Source organism: Drosophila mauritiana, chromosome 3R, assembly GCF_004382145.1.
Source record: "Drosophila mauritiana strain mau12 chromosome 3R, ASM438214v1, whole genome shotgun sequence".
NCBI classification, from domain to species: Eukaryota; Metazoa; Arthropoda; class Insecta; order Diptera; family Drosophilidae; genus Drosophila; species Drosophila mauritiana.
This window is the reverse complement of record NC_046670.1, coordinates 2,748,131-2,770,973: the sequence shown is the minus strand read 5'-3', so window position 1 is coordinate 2,770,973 and position 22,843 is coordinate 2,748,131. Positions and strand designations below refer to the sequence as shown.

Here is a 22,843-nt window from a genome sequence, read left to right as displayed (position 1 = left end):
TTAATATTGTGATAAACGTTTTTATATTATGGCATATGTATATACCACCAAACATACTTCTAGAAAGTAGATCGTATTTAAATTAAAGTACTGTTTGAATTTCAGTTGGTGAATTATAGCCGAATAGAATTTATTTTTAAAATACGTCGGATTCCAAAAGAATTCAATAAGAAATTGAGGGAAATAATACGTTTTATTGATTTTAACAATTACTTTTAAGTTGGTTAAGTTTAAGTTTCTGTCAAAACATGGCACATCAAACATAGTTTTAAATTAGTTACTGGAAAAGTTTAAAGTAGTAAAACTTTAGTGAAACTGTTCCCACCGTGTGGTGCTCACTGTACCCATCTGAGAAAGCGGTATTTTTTTGGTACTTTTAAGTAATGACGAAATAAACTGTATTGTGGTGTCATCACTGTTATTTTAAGTCTGTCAAAACGCGGTCACACCTGCAATCGCGCGTTTTGCGGCCCAATCGGAACAAAAACATAAACTGACCAGTTTTAGTGGATTTAAATAGTGGAGTTGCGATTGATTGCTACAGGAGCCATCGAGAGTGATGCGGAGATGTGCGCCGACCTTGCCGGGAGCCACTGCCGCCGCTGTTCCACCCACCGACCCCCCGAAGTGAGGTCAACACGTCACCGTTCGAGCCAATTAGAGACTTGCATTTCCGCACCGTTCCCCGCGTCCGATCGCCATCGACCAGGATTACGTTATATGCGCGTACGATGGGCATGCAGGACGACCTGGATGGCATCGTGAGGCATCGTCGCCGGAGCCGGGGCTTCCTGCAGATCGTCGCGCTCACCATGGCCGGATTGGTGGCTTTTAGTCCCGCCCAGGTGCTAGCTGGGCACCCAACTACTGATTCGGAGCTCCAGACTGCCGGATCTCCCCGTCCCCCCGGGCTCGTGCACTGTGTAGATCAGGAGGAGCGCCGCGTTGCAAGAAGGTACGTACCCTATCCAAAGTATCGAGAGGGATGCACTGGTATCGAATGGATTGAAGCAGAAGAAGAAGAGTGCGTTATGTGTGTTATGTTTATGTTCTCGAACATTCGCTAAAACGCAGTGCAAGTGGGAAAACGAGCAGACAGCACCTAGGCAAATATTGCGAAGAATACGTTGTTAATATTTGGTTAAACTACTCGAAAAGTGCCTATTTAATCAGCTAAAACGGGGAATTCGAAGAGAACTGTGGTACGATTCCAGGGCCAGTGAAAATAGCTCGAAATTCTCGGCTAATCCGACAAGTTGTTACCACTTGCGTCGGCCCCTTAACTTTAAGTACTTAATCCCGTCTGAAACGTGGAATTCAGAGAGCTTCTGTTCAACTCGATGTCTGGGACCGATCTGATAAAATGAACCCGCATGTTTGCACCTTGGCCAACTATGAAAACCCGTAATCAGTGGACGCGCTTATCAAGCATGCGGTGAGTCATTTGCAAGATCTTAACTGAATTTTTGTTTGAGGCAGACGTCTAGATATGTTGTTTGGCAAGCGTGCCAATCCGAACTGGTTTCTCCGACTGTTTTGCTTTCCTTTGCGTTTTTGCAAGCTTTTCACTGAATTTCACAATTCTCCTCCCGTTTGCTTTATCCCCCCTTTTCGAGGGCGCCATTTTCGGCTCCTCGGTTGGCGGGACAGAGATGGCGATAGGGGAAATGGAGAGGGGCCAACTGACACTTGTTGTTCCTCGAGTTCTTGTCTTCTTGGCGCGTAAACAGCTGAGTCTTCCCCTTTTCCTTTTCTCCCCCTTTTCTTTTTCCCCGTTGTCAGCTGGGCCTGCCAGTGTGCCCCTTTTCCTACTTTCCTTTATTCTTGCCCCATGCACCGTGCACCTGGTGACGAAATCGGTTGCAAGCTCAAAGCAACTTTTTCAAATGAGATTATCAAGCAGACGTTTTCTTTTGAATATTTCCAAATTTTTCTCTAGAATTTAATATTTTGAGTTGAAATATTTTAATCAGTTAAACCAAGGCACTTACATTACTTGCATTGCACAAATAGAAAATATTACAAAAAAATCAAATCATTACTTAAATCTATGTATGCTGTGTTTTTGGTTTTTTCTTCAAAATCTTGTGTTTGTTTATTTAAAGCTCGACCATGATAATTGGATATTACCTACATAAAGGGTATACGGTGTTCTTATATTAAACAAGAACAGCTTTTTAAAACATATTGACCTCGCCCAGTCTAAATTCCACAAGTTACAAAATCCTTGTTACGCTGACACAGTATTATTTAGCTAAACTACAAATTTGGCAAATTCCGCCATTATGGACTCCTATTAACCGAGTAAAGGGTAGTCGATATTCGCGTTCTTCTACCTTTTTATTTATAAAATATGATTAAGAACTATTCAAATTTGTTATTGCGTTATTTATTTTATCCACAGACTCCTATACATTTCCACGCTCGATGGTCGACTAAGCGCTCTGGACATAGCCAAGTCCGGAAAACTGCGCTGGAGTGTGCCGACCGGACCGGGGCCACTAATCTCGTCCAGCATCCATCGATTGGAGCTGACCAACAATGGGCAGTTCGTACGCATGATCCCCTCCTTGAGCGGCGGCATCTACAAGTTCGACGGGGACTCCATCGATCCCATTCCAATCACGGCGGAGCATCTACTCAGCTCGAGCGCCAAATTCAGCGATGATCTGGTGATATCCGGAGGCAAGGAGACACGCTCCTACGGCGTTTCCGTTCGCACTGGCCAGCTGCTGTATGAATGTTCTCTAAACGGATGTGTTAACTCTACCGAGGAAGGGCTTGCAATCGACGACACCATTAGGGAGACCGATGAGGAGGATCAGCTGGAGGACGGAGAACAGTTAAGGGACGATGCCGGCTATATAGTGCGCCATGATCCCCTTCTTGACGACGTTATTATTGTTCGCCGCCAGACACAGACGGTTCGGGCCGTGGAATCCCGGACCGGAATGGAGCGTTGGAACTTTAGCGTAGGTCAGCATGAGTTGGATCTGGTGAGACCTTCCGAGTGCCAGTTACAGCCGCGCGATGAGCTGGAGCTGGCTGTTTTGGATGTGGATATAAAGGTGGTAGTGCCCGAGGGAATTATCTGCGCCTTCAGCAAAAGTGAGCCACAGACTATGCTGTGGAAGTACAAGGTAAGTGGGGATGACTTTAAAATTATAGACAATTTTTCTAAGTACTTTTCGTGTCCTTTTCAGTTTGATCACCCAATTGTGAGTGCCTGGAATACGAATGCTGACGACGAATTGAAGCCTATTGATTTGTTTAGCTCGGCCCAGTGGCTTTGGGACCAGGACGAAAATGACAAGGAGCTGCCCAATGCGCCACAAAGCCCGCCATCCATCTACTTGGGCATGTACGATAAACAGTTGTATATTCAGGAGTCAATCCGTCTACGCCAGGAGATTATGGACCAGACCAAGGTCTATCAGCAGCTTACAGGCGACACCAGTCTGATGCCCAGGATTCCCTGGAAGCCGATAGCCGCCAGTAGCAACTCGCTGGTCATCTTCCGGAAAGACCAAGAGGACCCTGAAATGATTGCTGAGGGAGCTGGGGCACAAGGAGGGGAATTGGTGCCCTATGATGATCAAAACTTCGCTGTAGCAGCGCAGTCCGTATTGAATGCATCGGAGTTTGTCAATGGCAATGGGTTTTACTTCTACACCACTGGCGATCTGAACGGCCCGCAAGAGTGCGGTACGCAGAATAATCCAACTGACCTTCCAGCAATCACAGCTCCAACATCGCCTACCAATGCCACATCTGAGGGAACGGAAGCTACTGGAAACCATAGCATCAACGACGATTTGGGCTTCAGTTTGGACGACATTGATGCGCCTGTAAAGGTTGTGATATTGTCGTTGTGGTTCTGGTGGAAGGAAATCGTGGTCATAGCATTTACGTCGGCCGTGATCCTAAATATTTTCATGGGGCAACGAAACCAGCGCGTGGAGCGAGAGTATCTGGTCATTGAACGTCATGTGCCTGTTCAAACGGCCATCGAGGCCACCGAAGCATCCACACAGGCTTTACTTGGACCAGTGGTGCCGATGCAACGACCTGGAAATCGTTTTAGCTTCCCACCTCGACAAGCAAATCAGCGCACCATTTCGGAGTCCACAACTCATTCAGGCGAGCATTACACTTCCCGCTTTCAGTCCGACTTCGAGTTGATGCAGTGCCTTGGTCGCGGAGGTTTCGGAGTGGTCTTCGAAGCTAAGAACAAGCTGGATGAGAACCGGTACGCGATTAAGCGCATAACGCTACCCAATAAGGAATCTTCAAGACAGCGAGTCCTTCGCGAGGCTCGAACTTTGGCCAGTTGTGAGCACCACAACATCGTGCGATACTTCCATGTAAGTTCTTCTATCCATTTAAAAGTTCAAATTAAGTTTTAAAGTATTATCTGATTATAAAACTCGTTATTGTTACACTTCCAGTCCTGGACCGAGACACCGCCGACTGGTTGGCAGGAAGAAGAGGATCGCAAGCTGCTTGCCCACGAACTGTCCACCTCTATACAGATAGAGACGCCGGACGATAGTACAATGCCTTCGTTGGCGGAACAGTTGAAGGAGAAACGACAACAGCAACTCTTGTCCTGGGTTTCGGATGCAGCCAATAGCACCGCTTGTAGTCACGACTTTCATCTACCAGGCGAGTCATCACTCAGGAACATACGCGAGGAGTACGACGACGATGAGGAAGAGGACTCGCTCATTGAATTCCGAAGCGAGTCGCAGTCAGCCGCTTTACGCGCAGAGGAGGAGGATGATACCGACGACGATGATGAAGAGGATGAAGAGCAGCAGGGAGACCATGCGAAACGCCATCGCAGCTCCGTGTCCATTGACATCCATTCGGCCTCGTTTGACCTAAAGAACATAAACTACTCACAGCACCAACTGGTCTCCAATTCGTTTCAAATCGAATCTGTGCGTCCCAAGAGCAGTGGAAGTGATGATGCGGATGACGATAATAAAGCTAGAAGGAAGCCCCTTACCTTGGCACTGGCCCAAAATCACAATAACAACCAAAACGGGAGCCATCAGACGCCCTCCAGTGCCACAATTCTGAACGGAACGGTGGCCAAGCCTAGCAAGGTGTACCTCTACATCCAGATGCAGCTATGCCGCAAGGAGAGTCTGCGCGACTGGCTAAGGGACAACCGGTCGGAAGCTAGGGCTGCCCACATTGGTGACATTTTTCACCAGATCGTTGATGCCGTTGACTATGTACATTTGAAGGGTCTGATTCATCGGGACCTGAAACCAAGCAACATATTCTTTTCGCAAGATGGACAGATAAAGATTGGAGACTTCGGCCTCGTCACTGACATGGCCGATATCCCCAACCTAGTGGCCAAGTGTGGGGACCAAAGTGGGCTGCCCTCCTGTGCCCGCCACACCCAGCAGGTGGGCACCCACTTATACATGTCGCCGGAGCAGCTTTTGGGCCAGCACTACGACTACAAGGTGGACATCTATTCACTGGGACTGATCTTCTTCGAGCTGCACGTGTACTTCAGCACTGAAATGGAGCGGATCAAGACACTGCGCAGTCTCCGGGACGGCCAGTATCCCAAGGATTTCGCTGTCAATTACCCGCAGCAGTACGACTTGCTCCAACAAATGTTATCCGCCCAGCCAGAGCAACGCCCGCAGACCAAGCAGCTGAAAAGTCAGCTGCGCAACATCCTGCAGCTACCTCATCTCCTCTTGGAAGGACGCAGCGAGCAGGCTGAGCTGGCGGAGCGGGCCAGGCGACTGAGTCGCAGCCGCACCTTCAGCAGCTCCAGTGAGCCGCATCAGTGATAGATCAGACACCATGGGCCATGAGCTTGGACACCCATTCTGTCAGCGCCAAACTCAGTCACTTATAGCATTTCGCTTGTAAGTCATCCGTATCGCCATCGCTTATTCCTCACCTGGCTATGCCTCATTCGCTGACCTCGACCCGTAAAAGTCGCAGATTCATTACCGGGCAACATTAGATTCAATAAGTTTTGTATTACTTTTACTTTTACTCTTGCGCGTCGCAAATTACCAACAAAATGTCCTTTTGTTTTTAAGACTTAACGTTAGGAATTATACATACACATAATGATGTACTCCTAAACAGTCGTTAGCCTAAGTTGATGACCTACGATGCTAAATTGTTTGTCTTAGTTTGTTTCTACCCATGTAGCCGCCCAACCAATGCGAGAGTTTGTTTTTAGTCGTAGGCGATAAGATTAAAATAAAAATGTCAAAAATAGAAATGGAAATGTTTTCTAATTGCCCATAGAGATAATGGTTGTGACTAATTGTTGGCTTGCCTTAAAGCAATCGCCGCATGCGGCAAGCGTTGTGTGTAGTAATGAAATTGGTTGAGGCGCTGAAATGTCTTACATAAATGTTATAAGTCACTAAGTAATCGTGTGCACGTACGTGTGATTGATGGGAATTGCATAGGGTATTAAACTCATGGTTAATAATATTTCTTCAGTCATTTTTTTTGTTAGCTGTTGTTGAAAAAACATTTTTTTACATTGGGTTTAAGGATTAATGTTAGAGCCAAAATAGTTTACTGTTAAGGAAAATAGGCAACTTAATAAAAATCAAGGAATCATTCCATTCGCATGACGGCTAATAGTTTGTTTTGGTGCTTCTACATATATGGTAAACCAGGATTTAATCTTTTAATTTGTCCCCTGCCCAAGTAAATACGTTTGCAGCAATCTTAATTTTTATATATCACTTTTTTTTATTATCAGCGCCGGAGCGCATTTTCCAAAAACGTTCTCTACTTTGCTAACGGTTGTCGTCGAACATACACCACACCATACACCATCGTTGTGCGTTCTACACTAAGTACAGTTTGCCAGCTTCCGTTTCCGGCGGCATTTTATACTCGATTGCTTAACATTTTGCTCGGTGCGTTGCTCTTGCTATTCTGTCCAATTAACAATTTGTTTCTACTTGCATTGCGTCATGCCTTTTATTATAAAAAAAATAACAGAGATCATGAGCGGCTTACGCACTTGGTAATACTTATCTAAACCTAGCGGCTCACTTAAAATTAGTTACGTTTGAATGGCATGAACAAACAACAAGCGGCTGAAGCATTTGATTCGTAGTACATATTTTACTTTACTTTGTTTTACTTTATTGGCTACACTACATTCTCCTGTTTTTTGTTTTCAAACTGTCGCAGGCATCGCGTTGCTTAAATGTAAATAATTCAACAATTGCCCTTGCTCAACAATTTCGGCTAACTCCCTCAACTGTTTTGCGTTTGCATTTTATTTCTCAAAAATTAACAGCCATTTTGACGAATCCGTAAAGTTGAAAACCAAGGTAAAACCTGAACCAAACTCGTACAATTATCGTTACATTTAAATATGTGTATATATAGGTATGTTATATAAGTATGTCTATTTCGGGCTTTCAGTTATGCAAGTTTTGAATGGTTTTCAGTTTGGAAAGAGGCATGTCATAAACACATTTCTCAAGTTGGGATCAGTTCGGTAATGGGTGCAGGTTGAAACACTAATATCATTAGTGTTTTGACGGTCTATCCTTCACTGAAAAGGGGGTAAGGTTTTCCATTTTTTTGTTGCTTTTCAATATTTTAAATATTCTGTATAATTCTAAAGAAGCTACAGCAAAGTTTTTATAATTCTTTTAAAAAAGGAACATTTTTCAATTAAAAATTTGAAAAAGGAACAAGGAAACTGAATTTCTCATTAAGCGAGGTATATTTTTTATATTTTTCAAATAACTCTCCGTAAGAGTTGCAAACAACTAAAATAATATCCTTATATGTGGCCATATTTTGGCCTTTCAAACCTTACCCCCCCTTTAAGCCGACCAAATGTATATTAATAATAATATTTATAACAATAATGGGCTAGTACCCTTGTGTTATTATCGATTTGCATTGGTTAACCTTGAAATAATGTCGTCGAATTGTTTCAAGATACTGGCTACCTCAGCTATTCCTAGAATCCTAGCCGAGCACTCAACTGGGAGTGGAACCAATGTGGCAGTGCGCCCAGTTATGTATCTAGCTTGAATATCAGTTAGAGCTTACTTATATTGCTGTAAAAGTCGGTTTCCGTAGCTTTTCGCCAAGTTCTTCCATTGAAATCCCTATGTACAAAGTCAGCCTTGATTGCTTTTCTTTTGAGTAGTTTAAGTTGTCTTCTTGAGGTAAAGAAAGAGATCAGAATGGTATGTACGTGTTTCGTAGATCAGCTCAGAACCTAATTAACTTGGCGATCGCCAGTGGATAGTATAGTACGGATATAAAGTACCACACCTACCCATTAGCTGGGCGATATGGATACTACTGTACCCAGATGTGGCTTTCGATCTTTATTCAATCTGGGCTCTGACAATTTCGAGATTGCGATGGTAACACAATGCTCGTTTTTTGTGCGCTTCGATCAAGTTGTAATCTTACTCTACTCTAAGGTGTTCTATGCAGCATTTGCTTCTGGGTTCTTAAGGCTTCTGGATCACGGCTCCTCGATGGCGAAACATGGGTAAAGTATCTATTATTTGTAACACTTGTAGACACAATGATTGATTTGTGATTTAGGGGATATTGCAATAACTTTATGCCAGATTCGGGTGGTTATTCATTTCAAGCAACTTGCGCAGCGAGTAATTGGGGATATTATGGAGCTGGCCTCTTGAGGATTTTCATGGCATGATTGTAATTGTTTGATTTTACCGCCTTCGACCGCTATCCAAACACTTACGACTATTTATTAAATTGCTCTTACTCGTACGTTGTCCTATAGCTAAGTATTTCTGGTAATCCAGTTCCGGATACGGATACGGATACTTGACTTGACTTGACTTCACTTCACTTGACATTGGCCGACGTTCTGGGTCGGAGTGCCTTAAGAACTAATTCTTGAAATGATCACAACGTTAATGTATACATATATGTTTAAGTATATGTGTGTATAGCTTAGGTCGACTACTTTAGTTCCTAAACGACTTTAGTTTGTTTGATAACAAGGTTATTCGTTCGTACATAAAACGTATTGTAAATTATGGTGGGATTAATTGCCTATTTACGATCCACGACACAAACAATAACCACAACGATAATGATGATGGCCTCAAGGGAATCGAACTTCCGCCGGCCATTGTGGCTGCACTTTGCGGATATCTCTGCATATTCATGGCCACTGCACTTCCTGCCAGCGAGCGCCGAATTGAATTGCAAATGCGGACGCACAAAAGCTGTCGCCAGGATCGGGATCTGGGTGCTGGCCAAACGTGTCCTGTGTGCGGCGAGGCCATTGCCATTGCCATTGCCACTGCCATTAAAATGAGCAGAGCAAAAGCGTCCATGGAAACACAAAATGTTGTAATAATGGCAAACAAAGGAGAAGCTGTGCGGAGTGTGGCCACTAAAAATATATGGTAAAATATGCATCAGCAAGCAAGCGTTGGCAAGGGGCAACAATGTCGTCTTTGTGCTTCCTCCCTGGAGATTGCGTATACGCCACCGTGTCCCAGCTGCAGCCACCGTCTTGCGACGAATTCACTCGGATGTAATGCGCCAGATCAGCGCGTTTGCTTATAAAACTTATGCAACTCTTGCTACAGTATTGTACAGCGTCCTTTATTCCTAGTTGATTGTGAGTACTCAGTGCCAACCAGGCCACCGACCCCGGCCATGCCTCCGCCTCCGCCGGCGCCGCCGCCTCCTCCCGTGCTGGTGCAACCCATCAGCTCACGGAAAACGTCTCCGATTTTGTAGTTATATCTGCGGAAGACCCCAAAGAAGAGAAGCCCCGGTTAGGCCACATATCGATATCGTTTGGCCTTTGATTACTCACTGCGCCGAGCACTCGACGTAGCCGCAGCGCCAATGTTTGCGCACCAGCGTGGAAATGTCCTTGAGCTCCTGCCAGTCCGTGAGTCCAGGATGAGTGTATGGGTGTGCGGTAATGGAAAGGATTCGTTATTGAGTGCAATTCTGTTGGAAACCAATAGCTGCCAACTTTGGGATTTAAGTGATTACTAGTTGTCTACCTTGGATTCGAGATCGCTTAAAACAATAAAATGTATCTTTATTTAAAGGTAAAGTTAATTAACAATTGACATTACTATTATTTAGTGACTTTCATATTGTCATTTATATTTAGTTACGCTATTTAAAGGAGCAACAAAAATACTTTCTGATTACATGACGTACGTCTGTCTATTCTATTTCATTCTCCAAGGATTTGAATTTGAGTGATTTAATGGCTAAGGAGCAAAGGACTCACCTGGGAGTTGGCCTGCGCCTCAGTCACATTGTCAAATTTATTGCCGACCACAATTATGCTAAAATCACGATGACTGAAACTGTCCAAGATCTGATCTCTCATCGAGCGGCAGTACTGGAATGGAATGGTAGCGTCAGGGATATCGTTGGAGTTCTGTGGAGGAATGGATCTCACTTGAAAGGTCTCCAAGTTGCCCATGTCGTAGACCAAGACATAGGCGTGCACCGTTCGCAGCCCCAGCGGATGTCCGTTGTTCCACTCGGCGAAGTTGTCAGCCGGAAATCGCTTCTGGCGGATTGCCATTGCGATTGCGATGGCCGTGCCAATTGGGCGGTTGTTTGTTTTTTATCAGCATATTTCCGCAAACAAACGGGCAAGCAAACAAACAAACAAATAAACAAACAGGCACATGTGTCCACACGGTTGAGTTGTTTCCGTTTCGCATTATTTTGGCACGCGTATGAAAAGCAAATATGAAATTGGGAAAAGAGTTTATGGCATTTAACGAGGGCTCACAACTGGCATAAATATGACATGAATATGGATGGGAATGGGTGGGATGCCGAATTCCTTATTGCCAAATGCCAATCAGCCCACTACAAGGTACTATTTACCATGGGTCATCATCGCTTTTGCTTGGTTTTTGGTTTGGATTGCATTCAATAAGTGGGAGCAACCAATGGGAATTATGTTACCATACTCTTTATTATATGTTAACCTTTAGGCTACCTTAACTTAGTTACTTTAAAATTAATATATTATAGTACTTATGTAAGTTAGTCAAAGAGTTAGAGTCCCAAAACTACTGCGCAAGAACCAAATTTGCCCAAAGTTCAGCCATTAATTCATCCACTTTAGTTGGTCTCGCAGAGAATTTGTCTGGAGCAAAGTGCACTGAAAAGTACACTGAACACACACTTTTCCGCTGCTTTATCTTATTTATTTAGGACTTGGTTGACCACTCTTGTGGCTTCAGCAATCTTTACTGCCCACAGCAGTCGCATTTCAGCTGGAGAAACCGCTGCATTGGTAATTGGATTCACTAGCTCGTCCGCCCTTCTCCAAACTGATTTTCCCTTTAAAAGCCGCTGAATATCAAAGGACAAAGCTCAAAGGCACAAATCCGGAGCAGTTACACTTCAGATTAATGGACAGTTGGCAGTGAATAATGCTTGGCCAATTAGTGCATTAAAATGTGTTGATTACTAGTTGCCAACTAATGGTTTACATTGTATACTATACTATTTACACAGAGCATAAGAGTTACTCGTGTGAATTGAGGTGATAGGGTTCCATGTGAAACTTTGATTTCTAACTTCTTAGCTTTCTTAACTGGTTTTTTATATGCTTATAGTATAAAGCAATCCGTTTAAAAAGTAATATATGTATTTTCCGCATGGCTAGGTGACTTATTTTGTATAAGCAATATATTTACATAGATGGTTCTATTCCACGCTCGACATCTCAGTTGTTTAGATAGCGTAGTATAATTCCCTTCGGAATACAAAACAAAAACAAAATTGTTAATATTTTTAAGAGGTTTCCTTTCATTCGTCTGCCATAAATAAATCTCGAGCAGCTGGCGAAACGGCTGATCCCTTAAAGCGCGGAGGCGTCGAATCGCAAATCAGCAGGCAGTTTTCCACCGCAGGCAGGTGGCCACATTTTCCACTCCGGGCACTAATGACCAGGATTTGGGTGGAAAGGAGGTGGAAAGACAGTAGGTAAACGTTATAATTAAATTTACGTCGCAGCGCTTTAGAAGCAAACAAAAGTCAACGGCCGCCTAGAAGAGAACAGGAGTCGAGACATTTTGGAGGAACAACAATCTAGTGGAAAATCTAGTGCTGACTGCCTAGCTGCTTTCCATTTCAGCAGGATACAGAAAAAATGTAATTTCTCACGCTTTAAACTTTGTATTTACCAAAGGAAATATGTAACAGAAAAGCCTTTAATTTGTAAATGCTCATTTGGCATGAATTGAAAATCCCCGAAGTCAATGCCCGTTGTTTAGCTTATTTTTGAGGCACATCAGTGTGCACCACCAGTGCCAACCCTTGGATTCCATAACCCAATTCCCGACCCCTTGCACGGACGGACAGCTTGTGGGTCCGCATTCCTTGGCGCCTTTGCGTCTGGTCCTTTGGCTTGTCAGCTCTTCAGCTCCCCAGCTCCTTGGTTCTTCCCCTCGCAACCTTCTGGGCACGGGTGTGGTGTCACTCCGGCAGGCAGACAGACAGTCAGACAGACGCCACTCCCGTCGGGCAGTAACTTAGCTAGATTTACGTTTTTGATTAAATTTCATTTAATTTGCGCTTCCTTCGCTCCTCGGTGGGTCCATTGTGATTATTGTTGCTTTGTTAATTAACGGGCTGCTTCGGGAGCTGGCTTGAAATGCGAGCAGCTCCTTAGCCAGGATTCTCGACGTCTGCTGCTGGCCCAGTTGTAATTGCTGTAACTGCTGTAATTGCCGCCCTCTTGGATTCGATCCACGATAGATGGATGGATGGATGGGTCACATGAGGGACTTGGAGGGCATCGAGCTAATAAGCTCCAGCTCCCGTCTGGCTGGCGACCTGTTTGCCTCCTGGTTCTTATCAGTCAGAATATCTGGGTCAGCAGGTTCGATTGATTTTTTTAGTTATTAACTCCAACCCCAAAAGTTCAATAGGGGAGTAGCTAGGTAATGAGTTCGATAACTGAATGGGCTAGATCGATTCTATACCATTGAATGACACTCACATAAAACTATCTAGCAATCATATAATCTATGCATGTAATATAGATAGTTGAACAAACGAGATTGTGGCTCAAGATAGCTTTGCTAATAAGCATAAATTATTAATATCGCAGTTCCTATCCCTAAACTAAATAGATACTAACTTAATTTTTCTTATATATTTTGGCTATCTAAATTTAAGAAAATCGCTATAACAAATATTATCCTGCTCGATTCTAGTCTTTAGAATTTAGTGTACTACCATCGGTGTTTTCGAGTTGACCAATATTGAAAGTTGTAAAAACCATATAAAGGCCGTGATTTCCTAATATGCTCATCAAGATTCTGAGAATGCCACGGACTGTATATTAACTACAACATCGTGCTCTATAATTAGTCAAGTGTGATTTACTTTCTGAGAGGTTTGGTGCTCCCCCCGCCCATCAATTCCCAGATTGTCATTTGAAGTGTGGCTCTGAGCAGCGAAGGGAACAATGACCAACCAAATGGCTTCCACTTCGCACAGCCACACAGAGCCAGAAACAGAAGCAGGAAGAAAAACACCTGTTCTCCCCGTGGCACTGGTGAATATGAGCGAAAATCCGTTGGAAAATAAATGCTGTTTGTACAAGTGGAAACCATTAAGGTGGACTTTGAGTTATGACTGCCAGGCAGTGCACTTGACGATGAAAAATTCCGCACAATAAACAGGCGACAGCGGAGTGAAGGCTCCCAGCCTGCTCCCAATCCTGGCCAGAAAAAACCCTGTTGGCCCGCTTTTAGACAACAGTCAACCATTTGGTCAGCACAATGGATGAACCACAAAGAGTGTAACAAAAAGGGGGGCAAAAAGCTCTGCTCGAAAACAAATTCACGCCAAAATGGACATGAATAAGTTGAAAAGCATCGAGGGGCGGCATGGCGGCATGGGCGGCGAACTGTCGAAAAGGGGGCGGTATGGTTCGCCCGGCACGTAGTTAATACGAGTATGACAATGGATGCGGTTGGCTGGCTGCCCGACGCTCGCTTGTCAACTCTTTTGCTCCGCTTGCCATTTCAGTTCCTCCTCCTCCTCCCCCTGCTCACCCACGAATCTGGGGGAACTGGAGGGGATGGGTATCCATGGCGTTGCCACAGCATCCTCCCCGGGCCATATCCTTTGGCGACTTTGTCAGCCGAGCACACACTTGGCCCAGTTCTCGATTTGCTAGATCAACGACTGGCCCAAATGTATTCAACCGCGGAACAAAGCAAGTGATGGCTTAACCGATGTACATAGGTACATATGCAGAATAACAGGCAATATTAACTGGATCGATATCATATGTAGAGTTCAATTCCACTAGGATTTAGATACATTTAATTAAAGATTAAATGTACAGATAAAAGAATCATATTTAAATAATTGCCAGCTTAAGTTTTGATCTCTATTTGGTGCACTATTTCTGTGAGCTGCTCTTCAAGGACTTACTATACTCTTTAGCAATCCCAAAGAAATCCTCTTTTTACTCGGCAGCTCGTGCTTTGCATATCCTAGATGGCCCGAGGATGGAAGCCAAACAGCAACTGGCCTTGTTCGGAGTGTGCTCCATAAATATTTTATGATAGTTAAACGTGGCAGACCGATGGACAAAAACTGGTGGTGCGAGGATGTCCTGGTAGTGATATGTAAGACGACAGTGTGAAATCATTTTGCCCATTTTCGTTGTCCGTTTGCTATTTGTGGCGTGCCGAAACTACTCCCTAATTGCCAAAGTCCTTGGCCAAGTCATGGATCCAAGCGAAAGGAAGTCGCAAGTATAAAATGGGAGTTGGGGCAACCCAACCTTGGGGATATTTTAAATGGCCAACTGCAATTGGCAGATAAACGGACGAAAATATTTACATAGGGCCAGTCTTTATGGCCAGCCATAATTTGGTAATATTGTTGTTCAGGGCTAATTTGGCCACAAAGTAGTTAACAATTGATAATATCCAGATATCGGCGTAACGATGCACCTGAATATACCCTCTGTTGGCTATTATTATAAATTATTCAGCCTGCCACTTTAATAGGAAAATACAGAGGGGCTTTTATATGGTCAACATCACGTGCTGGTGTGAAATATTGAAAGCGTGTTGAGCCATGGAACATCTGAATTACAAAAACCATCTTGCATAAAATTTCACTGCATTGAATAGATGAATACTGCAAGGATTCAGAGCTTTAAATTAATATTCTAACAGATAATTAAAGGTATTAATTGGAGCTTAGGAAAGTGCACTTTAATCTCTTTTAATCTGCTTCATTTTAAAATCCCTTGTAAATAAATAAAATGTGATAAATGAAATTGCATATTTTGCAGCTTATTCGTTACGCATTTCAACCTTTAAGTGATATGAAAAAAATCCGTAGCATAGACCAACTTAAACCCACAAGATACTTTTCCGAGTTGATATCAGAAGATGAGTCATTTCCTGTTGTGGTTGCTCCATTTTGCTTTACCCTATGGGTTTTGAAAAAAGTTAAGAGCCGACTGGTGCGATTTCCTTATAAACTTATGATAGAGCCCACTTATCTAGCTTAGGTGGAATATCATTCTTATAGTAAACTTCTATTTTATCCTCCCAAGTTGTCAGCACATATTTTTCCTTTCCGATACGCCTCTTTCAATTTGCAAAAGCTCACAAGAAGTGCAGAGCCTCATCTAACAAGTGAAATGTGGTTGTAAACTGTTGGGCAAGTAACTAAAGGTGCCAGCTCGAGTCTAGACAACTCTGACAGCAGGCTGAGTCAGAAGAAAACATCCTCGCAGAAGGACTAAAATTATCCTCGGGTTAATATTTCCAGTAGGCGAGGAAAGGCGCAGGATTGCAGTAGGTGTAGGCTGTGGGTCTGTGTGGCAATTTAGATTATTTAGCAATTTATTATGGCCTTGGGGAGCGTTTTCTAATATATCAGCAGCATGAAATTTGCCGGAAAATTGCATAAAAATAGTTTGTACATATTTTTAGAAAACGCCTCACCACAGCCACGCTGTGACAGTGGAGAAACATTTAACTGTATTATGGAAAGTTGGAAATTGCGGCAAGGGCTGTGGCTGGGAGGATGGATTTATGGCAGATCCGGGCCAGCCAGGTGGCATGTGCTAACTCACCTGGGGAGGAACGTCCAGTACCATCAGCTCACGTATGCAGGTGTCGCAGACCAGACAGTTTTTGTAGATCTTGCGATGAGTTGTCGTCTGATGAGTCCTGGGAAAGTCATGGTAGAAAAATTGCTGTAAGCAAGCACGAAAGAGCCGAGTCAGTTAGGTATTATTAATGTTAAATTATAAATATTAAATAATATTAAAATTTTGTTTCCATTTCAAAATCCTTTGACTCCATAAAAGCACTCTGCCCCAGTGAAAACCAAACTAATATTTTCCAATTTCCTTTGCAGTGCACACGATTCTTGCTTTTATGCTTTCTTTGCCGAGCCAACATTTTAAATATGCGCTCCGAGCTTTTGCATGAGGTCCTTTGGCCGGCCAAACTCACAAAAACAGCCACACATTTTTCATGGACATTTTTAGCTTATTAAAATTGTAAGCGCTTAAATGTATGCTTTGGATTTTACGTTCCCCATGTAATCATAAAAAGTACTTAAAATGGCAAACAAACTGCACACGAGTGTTTGGTAATGGTTATATGAGCTGTGTTTCTATCGAAGCGTAGGATGGAGCTTAGAAAAGTGTAATTAAACAAGGCTTTGGATCGGGTCAGCTAAGGATATTAATAAAAAAACATGGAAATAGTTACATTTTATTTGTGAGCTGTAGACAATCGTTGTAAACTTATTAAGGGCTACAGAAAGATTATACTTTTTATTTTAGTTTATATATGTTTCAAAACTCCTATAATCTTTTTTCCTATTACAGATAAATAGTTAGGACTGGGCATTATCCTACATTTGCCAAGGGACTAAATCAGAAAATCAATAGAAATTGGTATCGGTTTCTTGTTTATTAACCCTTCTTAACTAGTATATTTCCCGTAAATTAATTATTAATTAAATTAATTTAATAACATTGAAAACAAGTAGAATCCTTTTGTAGAGTGTTCCGACTGTTAGATACCCGGTTGCTCAATTCATGAACGAGCGAGAGAGACGGAGATATGCAAGCAACGAAGTGAGTGATGTAGCAAGCAGACACGAAAGTGCGTCGATTCCAAAAAAGAGTATTTTATCTAAGTAGACTCTAAATTTAAAAGCTTTTTGCATGAACTTTGCCCCAAAGTCTTCATTCTATTGTATGTAGAACGGACTTTTATAATCGGAAAAGAATAAAAATATAATGTTTCTGTTTTAATTATAAGGTGTTATATTTCAGTATACGTGAGTATATGGTCATTAGCTGTATATAAACATTGGATTGTCCTAATCATTTCATTTTTCATTCTGAACTTTCAATCAAAATCACGATATGCCCAACTTTCGCTTTAATTTGTTAATATATTTAGAGATACCTAATGCTGAGTGTCGCCAGCTCTTCTGCCTCAAAGTCCAAAACTCATAACGCACACGCGCGACTATTTTGGATTTCGCTTGGCGCCGTTGTGGTAATGACCCTCTTAACCCGCGGCCTTTTCTTTTACTAACTCCCTTATTGGGCCTTTACTCTGGGATTTGGAATTGGGATGGCAAATCGCAGAGTCTTAAAAATAAAGCTGAGGCCATCGGACACATAAAATACAGTTTGTAAAAAGACGTTTGATAATGAAAGCGTGGAAATGTCACAATGAGGAAGTCGGTCTGGGATGTTTGTGACTGTGGCTGTTGGTGTGGTGTGGTTGGATGTGATTGCGGGACTCGCAATGGGTATCAATCAGAGAACTGCAAGGGTGGCATTTTTTGCCACTCGACTCACACCCAACAATTTTGGGTGCGGGTGCCACCCAATTGAGTATAATAATTGTTAATTGATTATACAAATGTGTAAAATAAAGGAAATAATAATAAAAAATATTCAATGAATAACGGTGCATCAAAAGGCAAAAACATGTGCACGACCTTTTTTTGGGAGAGTTCCCTTTCACCCTTCATTTCTTAGACCGTAACGCTTCCACCCATACAAATTTTATGCATACAGAAAATGATCTGCGGCCAATCGTTACTTGTGTGTCGTTCACCCAAAGGGTTATTGCGCAGCAGCCACCCGGGGTTTTTTTTTGCTTGTACCACAAAACACCAGGGTGGCAAAACACTCAGATATTTTTTATTGGCGCAAGTAGAGTGTCAAAAAACACCCGGGTGCCTAGACACCCAGCGTTTAGCTTGTCCACTTAGAGTGCCAGTGGCTTGCTGCAGTTCTCTGGTATCAATTCATGAGCAGGATGAGTGGCAGGCTCAAAGGATATTTAACGCCTGATTGCACCTTAAAGTGACGCCTTGTCGCTTCAAGAAGTCATGGAATAGATTGAAGTTCATAGGTTTCTTGAAAACCATCGAATGATCAACATATGAAATGTGTTTCTCAGTGTTCCTGCTCGAGGCATGGCTAATACGAAAGTCAGGCAAAAGGGAGCGATTCCCGCTCGCCCGTCTAATAAAAATGCAAATTCCCTGCTGCCAATCAGCGCAACCATTGTTGTCGCTGCAATGAAATCAGATGCAATTTATGCGCACTATATTCAATTACGGCCACCAAAAAGGAAGCGGCAAGGCAGCAAAGTAGCGAAGTAGCAAGGCCACCGGAAGCGGAAGTGGCCGCATTGGGAGAAAGAGAGCGAAGATGCCAACGCTGGCTGGCCTACAAGGGGAATGACTTTGGCGCACTCTTTTTCAAATCACACGCTGCACAGACGCAGGCTCTTCCCCACACTGAACTCGGGGGCGGGGGGCGTGGCAAAGGGGTCAGACATCGATTCGCATCGCGTCGCTTTTATGTGTCAACGCCGCATATCATTGAGTTTTATTTTTATTGAACTGGTAATTGAATAAGAAATGACATTGATGGTCGGCTGGCTCCGTGGTCTCCAGGTCCCGTTTCCATGTCCCAGTTTTGAGCTCCGTGCTCCGTGCTTCGTATTCCGTGCTCCATGCACCTTGCCCCAAACTGCTGAGGTCGTTGGGGCCTCGTAGCTTTGCGCCTCTTTATGCTCCTTGCTCAGGCTGCCCCATAAAAAGCGGTACATTATCTGCCACATAAATAAGCTCGCCGGGGATCCGAGCTGCTTTTATAAATGTACCCTAATAGATATTCATGGCGCACGCTTTATTGATATGATGCACTGCGTTTTATTTCTCCCTTTTATCTGCTGGAATTAGCCAACTTTATTTGAAAATTTGGAAATTCATGTAAGCCAGGGAGAAACAAAGGTCCTTGTTCTTTCAAACTGTAATTTAAATATCCAAGTACATACAATATAAATACATGAAATTATATGCTGAGGCCCTATGGAATTTATTTAATTTGAAAGGTACCGGAATGTACCGATTTGGTTTATCCTGTTGTAAAAATTATGTTATTTGATTTCGCATTTCTGTTTTTACGCGACTATTACATTACCGCGTCTATAAACATTTCGGATGCCTGGTGTGCGAGATTCACATCTTCTGGCTCCGAAAAGGATTCCCTTGGCCAGCTTGACCGCAAACAGCCATTAAACAGGTCGTAATTGATTTCGCAGTGCTTAAAATGCCATAAAAATGCACAAATCTCGCATTACAAGCAATAAAAGCCGCCCAACGGGAATCGAGTAAGCAGTTCGACCGCTGGTTTCGGAAATCTGTGGGGGTTTCCTGGGTTTCCCAGGCAAGCGATCCTAAAAGCTAATGCATACACGCTGCTCTTTCAATCGCATTCGTGGAAATTAAACGCAGCTATATAGCACAAGCACATGCATGGAAAATAATGGAATAGTGGACCGCGCAGCGGGAAAAGCGGGAAAGCGGAAAGCAAATGGCAAAGCGGCCAACTCGCAACTGCCAACTGCAGTTAATTGAATTTGCCAAGCGAGAGGTGAAAAGCGGGGGCGTGGAGGTCGTCAGTGGGCGGAAAATAGACCGTTTTCCACAACGAGGCTAATACTCTTTTTGCCAACAAAAATTCCAAGAGTATGCCAAAAACCTAGTGCCTGCGAAAAAATAACATTTTATAAAATTTAAGTATTCAATATTTTGAAATATGTTGCTATAACAATTTTTCTGAAACATACTTCCAAAAGAGTATTCGCTGACAGATACTTAAGTGGGAAATTCGATGCATTCCTAGTTATTTATCAAAACAAAGTGTTTTTGGGAAGGGTAATCATCGAGACTGGCACTTAGCAAAAGGTAAACAGAATCGAATTTATTTTACTTTGTCTGTGTTAAATTGAAAAACTTGTTGTTTACTGTTGCTGCTTAATTAAACTCGAATCAAATGAATGTTTCATTTTTTGTTTAGTACATTTAATTAAAATTGTCAGAAGGCTTAAACCTATAAATTTCTTTGTTTGGTAGTCAAACTATCTTAAAACATTTATTAATCGTGGAATAGAACAGAATACAAGAATAAAGGGAGAATAACGCGTTTCTGACTCTATAAAGTATTTGTATTCTAAATCAGGATCTTTTCCCTAGTCCGTATGAATGTCGTATCTCGGAAATTTTTGATATATGAAGTAGAAACTGAGATTGGGACAATGAAAGGCATTCGGTATTGTGTAAATACTACTTTGTTAAAAGTTATTAAAAGTTTATTGGGAAAATCCGTCTCCTTGTTTAAAGATGAAGCATTCAATTTCTGCTTGCTACATAACTCGATTTGCTGCATATATCATTCTCTGTCTCGCATTCTGCCATTGGCTAAGTGACGGATAGCTGATAGGCATGGCACTCCGTTATATCGTTCTCTCTTGTTTAATACTGGGAAAACACAAATAAATACTTTTTTTGTTTTAAAAGAAACTTAATAAAGGTTTTAATTTAACAGTACAGCAAATAAATTGTGAAATGAAAAGTTCCTGATTAAATTTGTTAGTTAAGCTAACAGATAAATTCTAGTGATTTTTACTTTTCCTAACTTAGAATATACAGTGACCACCATTGCTGATGGACTCTGACACAGCAGGCAGGCAGGCCGCCACGGTGAGCACATGTGAAGCATTCAAGCTCTGTGCCTTGCCATTGTCTAATTACAAAAGATAAACCACAAAAGATACGATGCGACGCGATGCGAAGCGCAAATCAAATTAACGGGGCTCCCACACGCACACAAATGCAATTAGCAGATCGGGAGGCGGAGGACGTGAGCTGGGAAGGATGTGGGTCCTGGATAGAGGTGGCTGTGGGACCTATGCACAGTGTAGGTAGATGGTGCGCTAAACACCGTCGATGAGGGCCACCTGTCGTGGGATGGTCTATTAAAAAGTTTGCCCCTAAACTTTTCAGCTTTCCACGGGGTCGCCCGTGGCCCATTAATAATTTAAGTCCAAGTTGGGGCATCAAAAGTGCAGCGTTTGCATCCTGTGCATCCCCCGCACACCCCGCGCCCTTTAACGTTTTGTGCGCATTGGGACAACTTTAATCGGGAATTGTGTTAATTGAAAATGCAATTTATTATGGAGCAACTGATTAATGCGAGCGGTCAACAAGGACGCATTCAATGGGTCGTTGATTGAATCGGATTGCATACCAACGTTTTAATTGCTTTCAGCACTGAGTCGCACTTAGCAAACATTTAAATTATCATTGGCAAATTCCGTATTAATTACATCAGACGGCTGTGGTAAATAGATTTTTATTATGTGGATATATATTAGCTCTAACAACTATTGAATTAAGGAAAAATTTTAAATAATGTCTGCACGCAAATCTTCTCCTAATTGTAAATCGCAGAATGATTTATTTATTTATGTATTTCTTAGAATATAGCTTAATCGTACCACGACCAATTATGCGACTTACGCACTGCAAACTACAAGGCCTTGAGAAGTGTCAAGTGCGAACACCCTATCAAGCAGTTAAGAGCTATCATTTAGGATTGTCTTTACCCCATGGAACTTTTAGCTTTTCCTTCGTCTGAAGGACATTAGCTTCGCCATAGAAACTATATATATGACCGATTTTCAGTATTTTCAGTATTGTATTTGGACTCACCTGTAGTATGCTTGTTTTGCCGACCCCAGTAGCCCCCAAAAACGCGGCTTTAAGGGGGCCCTGCAGCCATGGCGGCTCCGCACCACCCTCCAGAGTGATGCGCTATGCCGAGATGCACTTGTTCTGTATGTGGAGCTCCATTTCGATTGAGATCTTGGTTGTGGGGGCTGTGGCTGTGGTGGCTGCGATGGCGGTGGCTTTGGCTTTTGATCCTTTGGCTCCTGCGGCTGCTGCTGCTCCTGTTTTGATATTGCCTGCTGCTGTCCTCGCACTATCACCGACATAATCAACGCTTCGTGTGCTTCCGATCAACAGTTTCTTAGAGTTGGTTGGCGATATAGTACTACTCCACATTATATTGTTGTTATAATTGCTAATGGTGTTATTGTTATTCTTCTGCTTAAACGACGCCAGCTTGCCGGATTTATTGGATCTTTTGGGATGTAAGGACACGGTTTGGGTGGAAGCGAAGCCAGCAGGTTTGAAATTATATTGCAGTTTTGTGATAGTGCTAGATGGTTCGTTTGTGTTTTCTGAAAAAGCAGAATATGCATAAAATTGGTTAGTATCTATAAACTGATTAAACGATTATTCATTTGACTCCTATCTCTAGCATAGCCATTATCCGCAGGACATCAATTTTGAGTGGATGAATCGAAGGATGGGTCGTAAAATTATAATTTAAGTGGCGTTCTCAAGCTATCTGACAGCTACACAGAAATGAAAACAAATCAAT

General features: G+C 42.7%; 2 protein-coding genes across 3 annotated transcripts; one reads left to right on the top strand and one right to left on the bottom strand.

Moving 5' to 3' along the window:
* Positions 1–426: 426 nt before the first annotated feature.
* LOC117143112 (eukaryotic translation initiation factor 2-alpha kinase) lies at positions 427–6,268 on the top strand. Of its 2 annotated transcripts, none has more exons than XM_033307594.1 (4): positions 427–955; positions 2,405–3,140; positions 3,204–4,364; positions 4,449–6,268. In XM_033307594.1, exons 1-4 carry the CDS (start codon positions 732–734, stop codon positions 5,820–5,822), a joined length of 3,495 nt encoding a protein of 1,164 aa, XP_033163485.1. In that variant the 5' UTR covers positions 427–731; the 3' UTR covers positions 5,823–6,268. The 2 variants fall into 2 exon arrangements, with proteins under 2 accessions (XP_033163485.1, XP_033163486.1); XM_033307595.1 differs by lacking the exon at positions 427–955 and adding an exon at positions 1,072–1,435.
* A 484-nt stretch (positions 6,269–6,752) lies between these two features.
* LOC117144990 (GTP-binding protein rhb1) lies at positions 6,753–22,479 on the bottom strand. The gene is made up of 6 exons (XM_033310461.1): positions 22,108–22,479; positions 16,139–16,235; positions 10,457–10,570; positions 10,283–10,396; positions 9,851–9,918; positions 6,753–9,777 (listed from the first exon to the last, which is right to left on the bottom strand). Exons 1-6 carry the CDS (start codon positions 22,389–22,391, stop codon positions 9,612–9,614), a joined length of 843 nt encoding a protein of 280 aa, XP_033166352.1. The 5' UTR covers positions 22,392–22,479; the 3' UTR covers positions 6,753–9,611.
* Positions 22,480–22,843: the final 364 nt, after the last annotated feature.